This window comes from Gorilla gorilla, chromosome 4 (genome assembly GCF_029281585.2).
Source record: "Gorilla gorilla gorilla isolate KB3781 chromosome 4, NHGRI_mGorGor1-v2.1_pri, whole genome shotgun sequence".
Classification (NCBI taxonomy): domain Eukaryota; kingdom Metazoa; phylum Chordata; class Mammalia; order Primates; family Hominidae; genus Gorilla; species Gorilla gorilla.
The window spans coordinates 119,651,264-119,670,365 of NC_073228.2; the positions used below are offsets into that span (position 1 = coordinate 119,651,264).

Below are 19,102 nucleotides of genomic sequence, written 5' to 3' on the forward strand. Positions count from 1 at the left end.
ATGGAAATAGGTGAGTTTGGGACTGCAGCAGATTGGAGGGCCGGCCCATTTAAGAGGCAAAAAACCCTAGCCTAGCCAACTAATACCAATAAAAATGCAGTGCAGACCAAGTGTTCCAGATAATTCAAATTTTGAGCAGCTAGAATCCCTCAACTTCTATGAAATCTCCAGTTTTTAAATGTTGAAAACCAATCCACATTTAAACACATACAGATATAGACACACAATTTTCAGGCAAAACTGACCATGTCTGAGCCACACTACAGCCAGAGGCTCTCAGGTTGGTGTCTCTGACCAATTAGTGAAGATATTAAGTCCAAAAAGGTTAAGTTGTTTTCGAATGTTTTTTGGCTCTCTCATATTCTTACATCATAAAAGCATTTGTCGGCTGGGCGCGGTGGCTCACGCCTGTAATTCCAGCACTTTGGGAGGCTGAGGCGGGCCGATCACGAGGTCAGGAGATCGAGACCATAGAATGGTGAATCCCCGTCTCTACTAAAAATACAAAAAATGGCCGGGCGCGGTGGCTCACGCCTGTAATCCCAGCACTTTAGGAGGCCAGGGTGGGCGAATCACGAGGTCAAGAGATTGAGACCATCCTGGCTAACACGGTGAAACCACGTCTCTACTAAAAATACAAAAAATTAGCCGGGTGCGGTGGCAGGCGCCTGTAGTCCCAGCTACTCGGGAGGCTGAGGCAGGAGAATGGCGTGAACCCGGGAGGCGGAGCTTACAGTTAGCCGAGATTGCACCACCGCACTCCAGCCTGGGCGACAGAGTGAGACTCTGTCTCAAAAACAAACAAACAAAAAAACCATTTGTCACGGTGCTTTTGTATATCTAGATCTAAGAAACTGATTTATGTGAAGTTTCTGTCATGTTAATCAGAAAGACAACTTCAAATTGTGTTCAAATCCACTTTATTAAAATTATTTGGCAATTTTAGCAGTACAAAATCTTTGACTATGACCATAGGACACAGACATGAGTTTATGTTTTGGTTTGTTGTGGTCTGGGGAGCATGTACTTTTCTAAATCCTCTGCACTTCCTTTCATTACCAAATGGCAGAGTGCCGTAAGTTCCTCTATTATTCATAGAAAAGAAATTTGTAAGGTAAGACTGAAAAAATAAAATCTACAGATTCACAAAATTATCTTCCAATATTAAGAACATACAAAGTATACTAAAGACATCTACATTTAGTCCTCCAGGTAACAAAGCAAACATTTGACGTTTGACGTTTCTGTTTTTACTTCTTGCTAATTACAGTTCAGAGACCAAAGTATTTCCAAAAGCTATGAAAACCCTCACTGACGCTCCTAGTATGGATTTAATGGAATTAGAGGATAGAACTATGAGAACACTTGAAAACTTGCCTTTAAAAATCACAAGACTTTCTTTTCCTCAGTGGGACTTTTCTTCTGCAGTAGCTGAGGGCACTATTTGCTTACTTAATGCCTTATAATTAGCATCTGCCTTACAGTAGATCTAAGTATTGGCTTATTTAAGTATATTACTGGATAGCACGTGGTAGGTAGCCTTTTTGTCCAAGGCAAACATACAGCGAACCTTAAAGTAAAACCTCAGAGGGTTTGGTGCCCCTTAGTTGTTCTCCAGCGAGCCCGAAGTTGCCTGTAAAAAAGGGGAAAAAAAGAAAGCTGTGTAAGAATCTTCACAAAAGACATTTTAAGTCCTTCTAAATAGTTCTGCTTTTGTAGCAGTGTATGAAAACTCAGCAAGGGCAAGGGAGCCTTGTTGTTTTTCCTGCAATAAGAATATCTCTTAGGGTTTGGAATGTGGAAGATAAAGATGAAGCGGAGCGACAATGAGAAAATTCTGCCCTGGCTTCCCTCAGAGGCTGTGCTTTCATTAAGACTCATAAGGATTGTTTTGGTCTCCATTTTCACACATTGTCTATTTCTGGATATTCTGATAATTAAATAAAGACTATTCCTCTAAATGACAAACTTATTTCAGAGGTAGAAGACTGCCCTGCTGTATTAGTGTCTGTTGCCTTTTTATTTTTAGTAGGAAATGCTTGTTTCTCAAGGAGGAACATGTTAGTATAGTCTATTCTTATTTGTGGTATAAATGGCATAACAACTCTAAGAATAAGCAACATTGGCAAACAAAACAGACAATTTTCTTTAGTTATATCATCAGAATAACCTTTACAAAGGTTAATTATGCAAGTTATCCCTGTTGGCCCAGCAAATTAGACCTATGAATAGTAAGTCATGGCAGTAACAGTTATATCAAATAATAGTTTTCACTCTTATTTCCCAAGTAAATGAAAACATTTTCTTTAAAAACAAGCATACATTTTGAAATTTCTCAAATAATGTTTGGATCTAACATAATAAGTTTTTAAAAATAAATTGAAAAGATAGTCTCTAAAGTTAAAGAAAACAATCAAGATATATTGGGCCTTATCCATGAATTAAGACTCATCTCATTCTTTGCATACATGCAGTGTAACAGTGCCAACCTACAGAGCATTTAAACCTAGAAGAAATTATACTCACATTTGGAGTTCTGATTCCAAATTTACTGTGGAATGTCATTGTGACTTTGTTTTTATGTCCTGTTCTTTGATCAAAGGCATGGCACGTATCAAAAGGTGGACTGTACAAGTGAAGGCTCACAGCAGGTTCCGTATGGCTGATGTTCTCTACTCGATGTAAGCCAATGGAATCTAAACAATATCCGGGAAGGAAAAATAGATAAAGGAGCCTAGATAACAGCTGTAGGTAAAATCTCTGTGAGTCATCTGAGATCATGAATCAATTGTGATGCAAATGGAATAGATATTAATTAGAATTGAACTTGCAGTTAAAGATAGTAAGTGACATGCATGCATTAGCCTCTGCTCCTTCCTGAAAACCCTCTCCAATGGCAGTAAAAAAGTAAAAAAGACATCAATATACAAAGACAAAATAGGAAAAGAGAAAACACTAAGAAAAATTTGAAAGCTTAGAAAGTAAGATGGATAGCTTTACAGAGCAGAGAAAGCTAAATCTTAAGCTATCCATGGAGAAAACCAAGAAATAACCTGATTTATATCTTGAAACTCCAAATAGCACAGGAATTGACAGCACCAGGTACTTCTGGAAATGAGGGTAAAGATAGGCTGTAGATGTAAGAACTGGTTTAAAGCCTGTTTAAGAAGTAGAGTCTCAAAACCCTTTTACCAATTCTCTCTCTTCTTTCTTTTCAGCAGCAGACTAGGTCTAGTCTCTAGAAAGAGTGTAAGAGATCAACTTGGGACTGATGGAAATCAGGTGAAAAACAGGTGAATTAAACAACAGCTTCCATACTGAATGGTAAAAATCCCTGCTTTAGTCATCACCTAGCTGCGAGAATGCTGCCAGACAAGATTTTTCTTTCCAGGCAGAAGATAGGAAGCAACTTCTCAGAGAATCTGATTGGCTCAAGAAAAAAGCTTTAAAGATATTGTTGCTGGAAGTTCCTGAAGAAAAAGGCTCTGCCAGACTATCAAAAAGTGAAATCCAGTTGACAAGCTCCACTCATGTTCAGGGTTACCAATTAATTTTTTTGTTCTTGGTTTTTAAATATTAGCACATTGCCAAGGTCACCAGACATTTGAGCAAGGCCTCTAGTATGAAAGACAGAGGTCAGAGCAAACAAAAAAGCAACCTGCAACAGAGACTACTCAGGGGAAGTGTTCAAAAACCTATCATTAATGTTTTCCTAGAAATAAGAGAAAATACCATAAAAGGGACCATAAAACAAAAAGAGGTTGAAGAAACAGAAACCAGAAAAGGGTTGGCAGGAAATGCTGAGGAAGACTCAAAGAACAAAAGGACAAAGACAGAAAATAGAAAAGAAAGAGAAAAAAAAAAGAGGAACAGTTCAAGAGGTTTAATATCTAAATAGGAGTTTCAGAAACAGAATTAAAAAAGAAATTCAAAGAAATAACCTGTTAATGTTTTCCTGAGTTGAAGGACACGAATTCCCAGATTTAAAAACCCACTGAGTACCCAGCACAATGAATGAGTCATCAAACAAGATACATCACTGTGAAATTTCAGAATACTGAGGATAGAGAGAAGGCACCAAAAGAGAAGATCCCAAAAGTTTCTAGAAAGAAAATGGAAAGATTCAAAAATCAGAATGGGACCAGGTTTTTTTTTTTAAAAAAAAAAAAACAGGGTCTCATTCTGCTGTCCCTGCTGAAGTATAGCAGTGGGATCTTGGCTCATTGTAGCCTCCACCTCCCGGGCTCAAGTGATCCTCCCACTTAGCTTCCCAAGTATCTGGGACTACAGGCACCTGCCACCATGCCCAGCTAATTTTTGTATTTTTGGTAGAGATGGGGTTTCAACATGTTGTCCAGGCTGTTCTTGAACTCCTGGGCTCAAGCAATTCTTCCATCTTAGCCTCCCAAAGGGCTGGGATTACAGGTGTGAGTCACCAAACCCGGCCAGCCCTAGGCTTTTGATAAGAACACTAGAAACTAAAAGACAAAGGAATTACCCTCATGGTTCTGAGGGAAGATATTTATCAGGTGATAATCCATAACCCAGCTAAATTATCAATCAAGTTGTAGGAGTTGAATATAGAGATATTTAAATATATGGGGTCTCAAAAATTTACCTTCCATGGATCCTTTCTTGTGGAGCCATTGGAGCATATGCTCCACCAAAACAAGGGCATCAACCAAGAATGAAAAAAAATCATGAGATCAGTAAAGAGGGGATCCAGCCACAGGAAACAGCAAAGGGAAAGCTTGAGAGAATGTAAGCCTTACATTGTAAGGAATCTCAGGATCACAGCTCACCCCTGGCCTAGAGATCAACGAATCTGTGCTGAAGCAGTCAAGAGGCCCTGGGAGAGAGATCTTCAAGAAGATTAAACACACACACACACACACACACACACACACACACACACACACACACACACACACACAAAACAAGATGAAATACTCAATTAAAAAATGTTAATAAACTTACACAGTTACAAGAAAGTTTCAGGGATTAATCAAGTAATGAATTTAGCATAACTAATGTAGGCACCCCATGAGGCTTTGTGCTTTCTTCTTTATGATCTAGCTCCATGAGTGCACATCATAAAGAAGAATGAAGCATAGAACCAGAAGACTTAAGTCCTACTTCTAGGTAATTAGCGATGTTATCTTTGAACAAGTCACACCTTCTAGGATCTTTCATTTTCCTTATTTCTAAAACTGGTGCCTAATTCTCAGATCTGCAAATTCTTTGATCCTGTAGCTTGTTGTGTTCATAATATACTGGCTAAAGCACAGTTTTGAACAAATGTTCAACACTGCAGGTCCACGCATCATCTAATGCATGCTGACAATCCTGCAAGCAAAGACCTTGCAAAAACAAGTCACCCATCCTTTAGAGAAGCTCCTATTAATAATCCAGGCATTATTATTATATTTTGATCTTTGCTTCTTTTTCCTTTATGGTCATGGTGTACCCTCTGTCACAGTAATACTGGACTTTTCTTGGGGGTATTTATGAAGGAGAGTTAGGTCCACGCCCTGTCGACCTTTTGCTCATTACAATAGGCAACTTGGTCTCCTTGCCCCAGTCCTCCCTTCTCCTCCACCCTATGTTGCATGCTGCCACCAAATCGATCAAGATATTCCCAATTATAACTCTGCTGACCAAAGAAAGTCCTTACTTTTAGCTGGTCTTGCAGGCCCATAGCCTGAGCTCACTTTACTCTCCTGCTAATCCACTGACCAAACCCATTCTTCTTTCTTTCCTTCCCCCAATGCTTGAATAGTTTCCATTTTTTACAACAATTGTACCTTCACTTGTGCTCTTCCTTGTACTTGCAACATCCTTCCCCCTGATCACTATCCATCTCCACCCCTACTCCTGCATCTGTAAGAATCAGAGGTTGAAAATTTGTGGCTTTTAAGTTATTTGGGTAATTAGTCTATAGAAATAATTAACATATCCCACCCAATATTTTAATAATTGGCAAAATTTCATATAAAACCCAGAATTTCCAACTTCTATGGAAAAAGAAACCAGGTTGATCTCACTGGAGCTGGGTGGCCACTGCTGTCACCTTAATATGAGGCTTGTATACTACAGTTCATACCAGGCCTCACCACAGCTTTATCCCTGATGTATACCACTTCCTTATCTGTTGAGATTCTATAGGTTTTTGCATTGAAGACCCTTAGAAAGCTTACCTGTTCTTAAAGATCTGATCTATTTTCACAAGCACTCTGACTCCAGCTGAAAGTAATTATTCTGAAAGGTGTGTGAATGCTTTACTTCTGAAATTATTCTGAAAGCTTTACTGTGAATGTACAGACAACAGAATTTTCTTGGAAATCTGGTGTGCCTTATAGATAGCAACCCTCACATTATTTGGGTAAATGAATCAGAGCTTCCTGCCACATAGGAAACTAACATCCTTGTGTTATGTGAATGAGGGACAACTTCCCATACAATTTGATCTTTGCAAGTGACTTGTATATCGGCCAAATATCGAGGCCAGTAAGATTTATGAAGAAAAAAACTTGCTTTGCCAAAAAAAAAATCCCCCAAAGCTCTATAATACTTTATATAGGTGGGGTACATGCTGATGAAGAACATAGGTTTTTCAATCAAATTGCTTAGGTTCAAATTCTGGTTGCCACTTAAAAGCTGAGTGACCTTGGACAAATTGTTTAATCTTCCTATGTGTTGGCAACCTTCTATGTAAAAGGGAATAAAAAACTATCTATCTGTCTCATATACATTTTAATGAGCTTTTTGGAAAGTTACTGTTCCTTTTAGGAATATGGAAATTAATCACTGCCTCTCTTGAAAAGTATTTGGCTATCCCATATCCCATTTAGAAAAGATAAGGAATTCTTGGTAAGATATGTATAAATCACTGGCCAATAACGTGCTTTGTAAAATTTCCCTCGAGGATACTTTTTAGGTATGCTATATGTATTTTAGAAAAACAGAGACTAGCTAGCATTCTTAATTAGTTACAGAACATTTTGTTCTATTTTCTAACACAAGGCTAATGTTTCCAACTTGATCTCTTTTGTTGAAAGACTCCACTGAAGTAAATTCATATTTTATTTTAACTGTCTTAAGTCTTGGCAAGTAAATGACTTTTCAGTGGATACTGATCTGCATGCATATGTTTTCAATAAGTGATTCCAACCAAGATACAAAGGCTTAAAAAACAAAACCTGCTATGTTTAAGTCATTTCCCAAGTATTTTAAATCATGACTCATGATCCAGGTTCTACTGCACAAAAAGTGTAAGTAACCAATATTTCAGACAAAAGGTCATGGTTCTTCCCACTTGCCCTTAGAAAAAGAATAAGATGTTACCATTGATGTAGGCACACTGGTTTTCCCTCAAGACTCTTTCAGACTTCTTGACCATCTCATTGGATTTTTTGTCAGGCCAGGCAAATAATGTCTCCTTTAGATTTCCCTGTAGCATCTTCAGAAAGCAGTGGGAGTTGGTATGATCATGAATACTGCTATATGTACACAAAATGACAACTGAACTCAGTAGATGGTCTAGTATCCAGACCTGCAGTAACAGTCTTCCCAGAACTGACACCTGCACACTGTCAATAAGCCATCTCCCCAGCCAAAATCCATTTCAGCTGAATTTTTAAAATGTTATCAACTTACAGTTCAACAATGTTCAGGGTAAAGTAATAATATATCATCTATATCAATTCATATAAAAGGTACAATTTTGATGCATACCCCCACTAATGAACAGTTTTTTTAACTTTGTTATACTACTTTGATAACAGAAACACAAAACCAGCAACAATTTTATCTTCCCCCAAATACATATAACTCACTTAAACTGGGCTAGAATTTGATTATGAAAGTACATTAGAGAAATTTTAGAAAAGATTAAGACAATCATCCATAGTAATTGTACCACACTGAGAAGATCCACTTAACATTTAATGTTTTTTCCCCAAGGCTTTTGTCTTTTCTCCTTCCTTTGGGGAGCTGTGGGAGAGAAGGTATCTATATGTGTATTACCATCCTAAAGTTACACTGTATATAAAATGTTAACATTGTGTCAATTTACAGTGCTCTACCTGTGATTACCTTCCAACATTGGTGGGAAAAAGTTAATTGGATTTGAGGAAACAAAGGATTTATTTATGCAATCTCAGAGTAAATAGTATTTAAGTATATGAAGCAGTCGTGGTTACAGGGTTAATTAAAATATATGTATCTATATACATTTTGGGTATTCATTTCATATATTGAATTTTATTAATTTATATATGTACCATAAAAAGAATTTGTTTCCTAAATCCACAGAGTCTAGTCCCACTCTGGACATAATGTGCTTTCAAAAATATTGAGAGAATGAATGGAAACACTTCATTCCATATGAGTAAATAAATGCACTCTACAGACCTAACTTTCCAAACACTTATAAATTCATGTTTTCTTTCATAAAAATGGATCTAAATTATTGCTTTTACCATTCTCAAAAGACTGAGAAAGGTATGTTTCAAAAGATAGTAATACTTAGTTGATAATAAGACTGTCAAATGTGAAACTAAGACAAATTAAGGACAGAAAACAGAGTATGGTTAACTTAAGGGGGTTACTTACCTCATTTGATTTACTATTCATTTTGGGGGCTGGTTTTAATATGTCTGCTGTATGCCTGAATGCCCTGTGCTAATTCCATTGATAATTTTTGTTGGGATTAGGGAACATTGTGAACAAGTAATTAGAAAATGAGGGCTGGGTGTGGTGGCTCATACCTGTAATCCCAGCACTTTGGGATGCCGAGGTGAGTGGATCACCTGAGGTCAGGAGTTCGAGACCAGCCTAACCAACATGGTGAAACCCCATCTCTACTAAAAATACAAAATTAGCCAGGCATGGTGGCGCATGCCTGTAATCCCAGCTACTCAGGAGGCTAAGGCAGGAGAATCGCTTGAACCCAGGAGGTAGAAGTTGCAGTGAGCTGAGACCATGCCATTTCACTCCAGCCTGGGCAACAAGAGCGAACCACTGTCTCAAAAAAAAAAAAAAAAAAAAAAAAAGAGATTTGTTACTACTTGTAAGACCTGTGGCTAGCCTGGTACTATATTTTTCATATGCTAGAAAACATGCTCTAATAAATATCTGTGAATGAATAGTTATTTTACCTGCCATGTCCTTCACCCCAACAGAGAATCATCAGATTAAATTTTCCATTTCCTTGATCCACAAGATTTCGGGTATACCTAAAAAAAAAACAATATATTCAGAAGTTTTAAGTTCGTTGCTGAAACAAGCACTGGAAAAAATAAGTGTGTCACCAAGTACCATTTATTCACAAATGTTAACATTTCCACCTCTAAGCAACTTTGAATGCAGTTTTCTAATTAGAAATCCAACACAAATGAAAAATCCTTTTTCACAGTTCATTTTGAACGGCTGCATTTACAGAGGTAGCTGCTCAGTTTTAATTAATGGCATGGGAAAAATAACAGGAAAAAAACTGAAATTGCATGTTTCTCAATGTAACAGCCTCAAACTGATGGAGTAAGTTTCTCAGAGAAAGTATTTCCAAAGTGCATTACTGGTTCAGGCAAGAATGTTGCTATTGTTTTGTTTTGTTTTTCTTTTTTCTGCCTGTAGCTAAACCAAGACTTGAGAAACAAGGTTTCATTAAATAGCTGTTCTAGAATTCTTAGTTTTACTAAAGCCTAGACACAAACCACATTCAAAAGCCCTTATAATGAAAAGTCTTCCACAAATACCATGGGGGCTGATCTAACTACCAGAACAAAGAAGACTACATTAGTGAAGTAAAGAACCCTCTAAACCTCTTACAATTAGGAGAAACCAGTAACTGGCAAACACATACACACAGACACACTCACCACAACCAACCACCACCACTGCCACCACCAACAACAAACTGCAAACCACGACCACGACCATGAAAAAAGCAAAATCAACGTCAAAGTTTCTATTGGTCCAAGGTGTACTGTTGACAGCATCTAGTTAGCAAAGTTTCATAATTATGACATTCATTTAGACTGTCATGTTAAAGAAAAGGGGTCTTTACTCCATTTTTGGGGAGTTTTTTTTCCCTTCGTCATCAGTTAACTCTTGTCCAGCATGCCCCTTCCATCCTGTCCCATTCCTCCCCACCCCGAGGTGTCCGAAGAGCATGATCCTAGAGGGAGTTACTTAGTAAGTGCTTTTTAGCCTCAGTTTTCCCTACTTTGTAGCCTTTATGACCTAACAAGAAGCTGTGCACACAACCTTCAATTCACAGTAAACTGAGTTCCTGCAGAAGGATCCTAATTCTTCCTCCAGAAGTCTTAGGATAATCTTTCTTGCTTCTCTGCAGCTTCTTTCAAAGAATTCACAGCCTGGCCCACACGGGAGCATATTCTGTCTTGATTCTTCTGCACTGGCCCTCCCAAAGTCAGAGAACAGAATCCTTCACAGCGCTAGGCACCTATTTAATGCAAAAAATACTGTAGAATTGACTTCTCTCCCATCTCCTGTCTTCCCCCAACCGCCCCCTCAGGACTACATCCATTATGTTAATGAGCTGTACCTCAGATATCTGTGAAAAGACCAATCAACCCAACTGGTTGCACTTCAAAAGGTTTAGAGTTTGTCAATCAAGACTACTTCAAGGTCCTTGAAAATACACTTGTTCTAAAGATTAAAGATTAAAAACTGTTACAACCTGTCCTGGTTTAACAGTGGTTTAGAGTGTAGGCTCTGGAACAACAGTGCTAACCCCGGGAGCCTGCAGCCGCTATCGATAGAAGACCTAGTGCAAGTCATTCAACGTCTTCATTGCCTGCCATTCCTCATATGTGCCAAGTGTCTGGAAGAGTACCTGTCCCATAACAAGTCTTCAATTACCTGGAGCAAATGCAAGAAAATTTAAAAGCTAGACTCTCTGCTAGCTTTCACGGCTACAGATGGGCTCTACCATGAACTAAGCTGATAGGAGCCAAAGGAATTTCCTCAAGTCACTTGTATATGAAAAATGGGATCCTTAGTGGTCTTCACTTTTTTTATTTCAAATCCTAAAATACAGTTGAAACCGCCCATGCCAACAAAACTTTACGAAACATCCCACATGTTGAAGAGTGACTAAAAGAACCTGCTCCCAAGAAAAACAAACTTACTTCTTTCCTTATTCTTTTCTTTCACTTACCCCTTTCTCCTAACCCTAAACCCAAAAAACCATAAAGACTGGCGCACTAACTGCTCAGAAAAAGTAGAACCTCTCACACTTCGGGGTGATTAAATTTTACCTCTGGCCCCGGAGGATTGGTAGAGAGATTCGACTTAATCACCAAGCCGGGGCTGCAAAAAAGCCAGCTTACCAGGGCACCTCACTCAAGTACATCTGGGAAGTAGGGGTCTTTAATTTACATTACAGATAGTCAGAACCAAGGATAAGAGAAATCAGATCATTTGGGGGCTGAAAAAAACGACGGTCGAATATTTAATCTGCGAAACTTGGCAGTGGATTTGAATAAACCCACAGTCGGGGAAGTTAGTTAAATTGGTTTGGGAAAGGGAACAGCAGAAATTGCGTAATGGCAGCTGACGGCCACAAGACGCTATTTTACATGAACAAAAATGCTTGCTATAAGGTGCCCGGTTGCAGGCGACCGAAGGCGCAGTGATGGAGAACTGACGCGGGTGACTTGTCTTCTTCAACATCACACACTTCTCCCGATGGCTGATGTAGTGCTCCCCTGGGAGCACCCTCTGCTAGTCCGGCCAGACGGTTCCTTAAGGTGCCAGGAGGGCCCGAACCTGAGTGCGGTCTCTCCGCATCTCCGCGCCAGGGGTTAACGATGGCTTGGGAGTGTGGGCATTGCTCCCGAGGCCAGGGGCAGGAGGACTGGTGGTTTAGAAGCAGAGGGGTTTGCGGGAGAGAAGAGAACAGAAAATCTCGCAGACGCGCGGTGGCCTCCCTTCCCGGCGCCTGTCCGCCGTTCCCGGCCGGAGGTAAGCAAGGCCAGTAGGATCCACCTTCCGCCTGCGCTGTGGCCGCGGAGCCCCAAGCGAGTCGTGCCAGCCCCGCGGCTGGCCAGCGAGGGGGCGAGCGGCGGACGCAGCGCGGCCCGAGCTTCCCGAGCCAGTCACTTTGGGCTGCGTCCCCCACGTCCATTCCTCCTCAGACTGGGCGAGTGGGCGCCGCCTGGCATTGAAGCTGCAGCGCGCTCACCTGTACTGGTCGAACTTGGCGTACATTGCCCACTCGGTGGGGTCGCTCTCGTAGGCTTCCATGATGGCCTGCACCTCCTCTACATTGACCTCATCGCCGGCGAAGAGCTGGTGCAGGATGCGGATCAGATCAGCCAGGGTCCGTGGCTTCAGCACTTCGGTCTGCTCCATCTCGTGGGGAGCTGGCTGCGCGCGCGTCTCACTGCTGGGCTGCGGTGGAGGAGCTGAGCGAGCCAAGGAGGTGGGGGCGAGGGAGCCTAACAGCCCGCTAGACCGCTAAGCAGACACACACGCACAAACCCAGCATTAGAGTGCCGAAACGTAAGGATGTCGTCGCAGAGACAGCAAGAGACCCACCCCCAGGCCCCTGGCAGCGCAGTGGATCCGGGATCGTTGGAGACGCGGTGCGCACACAAATCAGGTTCAGATCTGTGGGGTTCATCCTCCCGGGCCCCTTTTAAGCGCTTGGAGTCACTAGGAATGTACCAACGGCCCTCGGAGGGAGGACGAGGCGGAGAGCCACCCAAGAAAGGTGGCGGAGGCGGGGAGACCCTGCGGGCACGGCTCACGCGCACATCCCCTGCTTCCCCGGGCTCCGCGCCTTCCCAAGAGCCCCATTGTCTCCGGGGTCCCGGGGATCGCGTGGGCTCCGCGCAATCTCTCCCCCACTTTAACGGCGCGTTTTAGCCGTCCGGCCTAACGCCTCTCCCCGCTCCACCTCCGCCGCTGTGGTTCGCGACGCTGGAACGTAGACAAAAAGGGTCGGAGGAGATGGCTGCGGGGACGGACGCTGAGTAAAGGAGGAAAAGAAAAGGGAAGGAGAGGGACACTTCTTCCAAATAGAGAATTGTGAGGAGCCTGCGAAAATTGAGGATGGATTCCACTCCTAGGCCAGAGAGTGCCTGTTTTGTCGATTGAAACTATCCACGATATGCCCCAGGCTAGGTGAAAATAAGTCCAAGACTTTATATATATATATTTAAGTATAAACACACACATATTTTTTAAAATGCATACTGAAATATATTTTGACAAAGGAGACTCGGGTCTCTAGTAAGACGATTAGTGAAATGATGGAAAACCAAGAACTCTTTGATTTTAAAATCAAATATTTTCTTTTAAAAAATATCCAGCGCAAAGAACCTGATATTTCATTTGATGGTGTAAAAGGGGGCTTTTTCTGAGGGGATAGGGCTCTGACGCAATAATTTAAGAGGCTATAATTATATTTGAATCTTTCAACCTTAGGCATGTGCTTGAAGGAGCCTGCTAGTACATACATATAAGGAAACACGTTTCTACGTCATGCATAGCACCTAGTACGTTGGGAACAACACAAATCAAGTACAGTAGGATTTAAATGAGAAAGATGTGAAAGATGGAAGAAATGCAAGTGTAGATTTCTTCCTTCTCATTATGGATGGACGCAGGGAATAATTTGGATTTAAGGTTATTAAAGTTCTAGACTTCTGAAGACCTGTTTTTTTCTAGACTATGATCGCCCTCCCTCGTGTATATACATGTATACAATGAAATTTACTTGTGCCAGGTAGTCTTAAACATCTCTGGTAAAACTCGCTACATTATATTCTAACAGTGTTGTTAAAAGCTGAATCACCTATTGTTTAAAAATGGCTACAAATAGAAAGCATTCCAGAAGCCAGCCTTGGTGATGTGTGTTGCTGCGGGGTAGTGAATTAACAAAGTATTTTGTGACAGAATAACCTGTAAACTTTTCATTGTTTACTCAAATTACTTTTTATTCTTGGCAATGTTTTCTATTGAGTCTCTTAATTACTTCATTTCAGCTAGTCTAATCCATAAATGTTTGGAATGAACAACAAAAATGAAATGCAAGCACAATTTATCTTTTCTGCATTTCAGTTGATAAAACTTCTAAATTTTTCTGACAATTCATTTTCTTTCTCTGACTCCTCTTTTTCTTTTTACATTTTTATGAAAGTAATATATTCACATAGTTAAAAAAAAATCAATAGTACTGGAAGGTCAATGAAAAGCAGCAGGCCCTTTTAACCATTCCTGACCATCTGTCCTGTGCTTAAAGAGTCAGTCTCTTAACTCTTCTAACTCTTCCTTGTGGTAGTTACTTCCTTTTTCCAAAAATAGGCTTATATTTTTTTTTGTTTCAGCAATTTTAGATATTATCTAGTCATTTTACATTACGATAGCTCCATTCGTTTATTATTCATTCATTAATTTATTTAACAAATGTTTTTTCGGGTGAATAGAAATTTTCATTTCACCTGAGTAAATACCTAGGAGTGAGATTGCTGGGGCATTTAGTCAGTGCATGTTTAAATTTGCAAGAAATTGACGTACTAATTTGCAAAGGGTCTGTGCCATTTCACATTCTCAACAGTGATGTATGAGTTCTAGTTGCCCCGCATCCTCACCAGATATTGTCAGTTTTACCGATTTTGGCCAAATAGAGGTGTGCTGATATTGCATTGTGTTCTTCATTTTCTATATCTCTAATTGTTATGGGCAGGTCTCTGTTCTTAGAGCTCCCAAGATGGTGGCCACCGCTCCCAGGATGGCAGCAAGCCTTTTGTTCTCTGAACTGGGGTTCTTGGCCTCATGGATTCCAAGGAATGGAACCTTGGGCCATGCGGTGAGTGTTATAGCTCTATTAGAAGCCGTGGGTCACAGAAGAGAACCGTGGAACCCAGCTACTAGTGTTCAGCTCAAATAGGACGAACCCGGGCACTTAGCCATGCAGGAACAATGGCGAGCCTTTAGCCGGATTGGGAGTGGCAATGGGTGCCTCGCTGGATCAGCAAAGCAGCGGACACCCTGCCGGATCTGGAGGGGTGGAAGTCAGTGGCGGGTCTGTGACAGTGGCAAACAGCAGTGGTGAAAAGTGAGCGAAAGCTCAGCTCGAGCCTTAACAAACACAGACCAGAAGAGTGTGCAGTTGCTAGGTTTAACAGAGTGAAAACACAGCTCCCATACAATGCGAGGGCACCCAAAGAGGGTTGCCACTCCCTGCTTTAATGCCTGGGTTTATATCCCGATCATTGTCCCTCCCCCATGCTCTCAGGTGATATATTATTTGACTATTTCTTTACCTCCTGCTTTAGCCTAATTTGTATTTTAGTGAGCCCTCTTTACTACCTGATTGGTTGGGTGTGAGCTGAGTTACAAGCCCCGTGTTTAAAGGTAGTTGCAGTCACCTTTCCCAGCTAGGGCTTAGGAATTCCTAGTCGGCCTAGGAAATCCAGCTTGTCCTGTCTCTCATAATGACTAATGATGTTGAGCATATTTTTATGTGATTAGTTATTTGTAAATAATTTTTGGTGAAATATCCAAGTATTTTGTCCTTTTAAAAACTTAACTATCTGTTCTTATTGTTGAGTTTTAAGAGTTTATTATATATTCTAGAAACAAGTCAGATGTGATTTGTATATATTTCCTCCCAGTCTGTGACTTGTCTTTTGTTTGTTTTTTTGGACAAAGGTCTTGCTGTGTCACTGAGGCTGGAGTGCAGTGGAGCCATTGGCTCACTGCAGCTTTCAACACCTGAGCTCAGGCAAGCCTACTGCCTACGCCTCCTGAGTGGCAGGGACTACAGGCGTGCACCACCACACTTGGCTGATTTTTTATTTTTTTGTAGAGATGTGGTCTTGTTATGTTGCACAGGCTGGGCTTGAACTACTAGGCTTAAGTGATCTTCCTGCCTTAGCCTCCTGAAGTGTTGAGATTATAGGCATGAGCTACTGTACCTACCCTCTTTTCAACTTTTTAGATTCAGGGGTTACATGTGCAGGTTACCTGGGTATATTGTGTGATGCTGAGGTTTCTGGTACAAATGTTATTGTCACCTAGGTACTGAGCATAGTATCCAACAGTTTCAACCCTTTTTCTCCTCCATCCTCCCTCTAGCTATCCCCAGTGTCTATTGTTGCCATCTTTATGTCCATCTGACTCCACCTCTTGACCTTCAAAGACCTCAAGGAACTTTCTTAATATACTGATATTGACACATTTTTATTGTTTCTTCTCTCAACTTCCTCCCTTCCCCCACACTCAAGATTTCATTGATCGTCTGTATGTGGATGCCTCCCATATTCCCTTAGTTTTACATGCAGACTGCAATCTCCAACACCTTTTGGCACCTCCGATGCAGTATGTGTGAAACTCCTTTCAAGAATGCTCTTCCAAACTCCTAAAGGTTCTATTTCTGCAATGAGGCACCCAGGCTCAAAAACCTCATCCACTGCTGCCTACTCCTTCCTTGCATCATTATCCAGACCCCATTCAACCAATTGCCAAGTTTTGTATCTCCTTATCATTTTCTCTACTTTGTATTCTTATTGCTATTCCACTATTCAAACCTCTATTTGATTTTGGATGGATTATGGCACTGGCCTCTGAACTGGATTCCTTGGTTCCAGCTTTCTCCCATATGTATCCTTTATTCACAATCGCTTGATTTATTAGCCTAAAGCACAGAACTAATGATGTTGTTTCCTGGTCACATTCTTCCAATAACTCTAACTTTCCTATACAATAGGTCTTATCAGGCTGGCATTAATTTTTTTTCATATTTTGGCTGTAAACTACCTTTCTTGATATTTCACCTTTTATTATTTTTCTTTATGAATATATCTTTCAGCCAAATTGAATGTGCTTACCAAATCCATTCTTTTGCTTAAGCTTTTCCTTCTGCTTAAATCCTAGCCAGCCATTTCAACATGTCCCAATCTTATTTTAAGATCCAGCTTTTACTTTCCTGTCAAATGTGCCATCTCTCCTCCTCCTGAACAACGGAACAATCACTATCTTCCTTAAGGCACTTACCATTTCTCAGCATGTATTGCAATTATTTACGTGGATCACTTTGACAGTGAGAACCTTTAAGACAGGCTCCTCTTAAATTTTATTTTTATATCACCATCAGTGCCTAGCACACAGTATTTTGTGCAGGTTAGGCACAAATAGAAATATTTCTTAAGTGCATGCATAAATGAAGTTAGTAAAAGCATATTGGCTAGAGTAATTTGTCTAGTTCCTCATTCCTCTTTAAGATCCTAGGGTTGTGATTTCAAATCGAGAAAAGACTTTTTTCAGGTTCTTTGCAAAGGACATCTGAATTCTTCCCAACAGTGTTGCATATTGTAACCTAAATGTAGTCATTAAAAAAAGTTGACATTATAGACTTTATTAACATAAGTATAATACCTAGATCCAGAGAGGTAGCTCTACTGTACTCTGAATTGCCCAGGGCAATCAATGACTGTCACATTTTCAGACAGGCATTGACATGGTGGTAGATATAAAGAGAAGGGAACTATCCAACATATTTTAAAAAGCATGTACTATATTCCAGGCACTGCTAACAAAACTAAGCCACTGCCCTCAGAGGGCTTACATTTTAATGGGGTTGGGTTGGTAGGAGGAGCACACCAACAAATATTGTATACAGCATACATGGAGAAATGGACATACAAATACTTTATATACAATGGAGAAAAATAAAACAGGGGAAGTTGGGTAAGTAGAGTGGCGACTTGCTGTTTTAGAGGGAGTTCAGGGGAACATTTCCTTGAGGTGGTATTTGAGCGAGGACTGAAGGATATTAGCAAGACATTTGTCTAGGGCAAGTTTCCAGGTGGAAGAACCAGTAAGTGCAACAGCCCTTGGATTGGAGAAAGCTTAGTGTTTGAGTAATAGCATTTGGGTGGCAGAGTGTGGGGAAGTGATGACTACATATCACATAGGCCAAGGTAAAGACTTCAGCTTTTACACCAATATAGAAAGCCACTGGGGATTCTAGGCGAGGAGAGAGTACATACAGAGGAACCAACGAGTTAGTTGTTGCAATTTGAGTGAAAAAAAAATATGATGGTGGCTCTGTCCACAGTGGTAGCAGATAAGAAATGGCTGGACTCTGAACATGTTTTTCAGGTAAATCAGTCAGGCTTTTAAATTTTTATGGATACATAAATGTACATATATATGGGATACATGTGAAATTTTGATACAAGCATACAATATGTAATGATCAAATAAAGGTAACTGAAATATCCATCACCTCAAGCATTTCTCATCCTTTGTGTTATGAACATTCCAACTCCACTTTTCTAGTTATTTTTTGAAGTATACATTATTAACTATAGTCACCCAATTGTGCTACCCAACACTAGATCTTTTTCCTTCTAACTGTATTTTTTTTACTCATTAACCAACGCTTTATTATTTCCCTTTTCCTACTACCCTTCCCAGCCTCTGGTAACCATCATCTACACTCTATTTCCATAAAAGCAACTTCATTTTAAGTTCTGTGATAGATGTGCTGAACGTGCAGGTTTGTTAAATAGGTATACATGTGCCATAGTGGTTTGCTACACCTATCAACCCATCATCTAGGTTTTAACCTCCACATGCATTAGGTATTTGTCGTAATGCTCTCCCTCCCCTTGCCCCCAACCCACCCACAGGCCCTGGTGTGTGATGTTCCCCTCCCTGTGTCCATGTGTTCTTATTGTTCACCTCCCACTTATGAGTGAGAACATGACGTGTTTGGCTTTCCATTACAGTGTTAGTTTGCTGAGGATGATGGTTTCCAGCTTCATCCATGTCCCTGCAAAGGACATAAACTTATTCTTTTTTTATGGCTGCATAGTATTCCATGGTGTATATGTGCCACATTTTCTTTATTCAGTCTATCATTCATGGGAATTTGGGTTGGTTCCAAGTCTTTGGTATTGTGAACAGTGCTGCAATAAACATAAGTGTGCGTGTATCTTTATAGCAGAATGATTTATAATCCTTTGGGTATGTACCCACTAATTGGATTGCTGGGTCAAATGGTATTTCTGGTTCTAGATCCTTGAGGAATCACCGCACTGTCTTCCACAATGGTTGAACTAAT

General features: G+C 40.5%; 1 protein-coding gene and 1 long non-coding RNA gene across 3 annotated transcripts; one reads left to right on the plus strand and one right to left on the minus strand.

Moving 5' to 3' along the window:
- Positions 1–903: 903 nt before the first annotated feature.
- Positions 904–12,942, minus strand: CDO1 (cysteine dioxygenase type 1). Of its 2 annotated transcripts, XM_063706713.1 has the most exons (6): positions 12,210–12,802; positions 9,879–9,936; positions 9,159–9,236; positions 7,345–7,499; positions 2,527–2,696; positions 904–1,633 (listed from the first exon to the last, which is right to left on the minus strand). In XM_063706713.1, the coding sequence occupies exons 1-6, from the start codon at positions 12,376–12,378 to the stop codon at positions 1,604–1,606; spliced, it is 660 nt and encodes a 219-aa protein (XP_063562783.1). In that variant the 5' UTR covers positions 12,379–12,802; the 3' UTR covers positions 904–1,603. The 2 variants fall into 2 exon arrangements, with proteins under 2 accessions (XP_063562783.1, XP_004042423.1); XM_004042375.5 differs by lacking the exon at positions 9,879–9,936 and having other exon boundaries at positions 12,209–12,942.
- Positions 2,861–4,154, plus strand: LOC134758577 (uncharacterized). Its single transcript, XR_010133919.1, has 2 exons — positions 2,861–3,102; positions 3,219–4,154. It is a non-coding gene; the product is annotated as an uncharacterized lncRNA (long non-coding RNA).
- Positions 12,943–19,102: the final 6,160 nt, after the last annotated feature.

Excerpts from the sequence above, each read along its gene's own strand:
- CDO1 (XM_063706713.1), bottom strand. The coding sequence starts at position 12,378 with ATGGAGCAGACCGAAGTGCTGAAGCCACGGACCCTGGCTGATCTGATC. Across the intron at positions 9,237-9,878 it reads AGTGGTGGTGGTTGGTTGTG|GTATACCCGAAATCTTGTGG; the intron begins GTGAGTGTGTCT and ends TTTTTTTTTTAG. Across the intron at positions 1,634-2,526 it reads TTGGAATCAGAACTCCAAAT|GCAACTTCGGGCTCGCTGGA; the intron begins GTGAGTATAATT and ends CCTTTTTTACAG.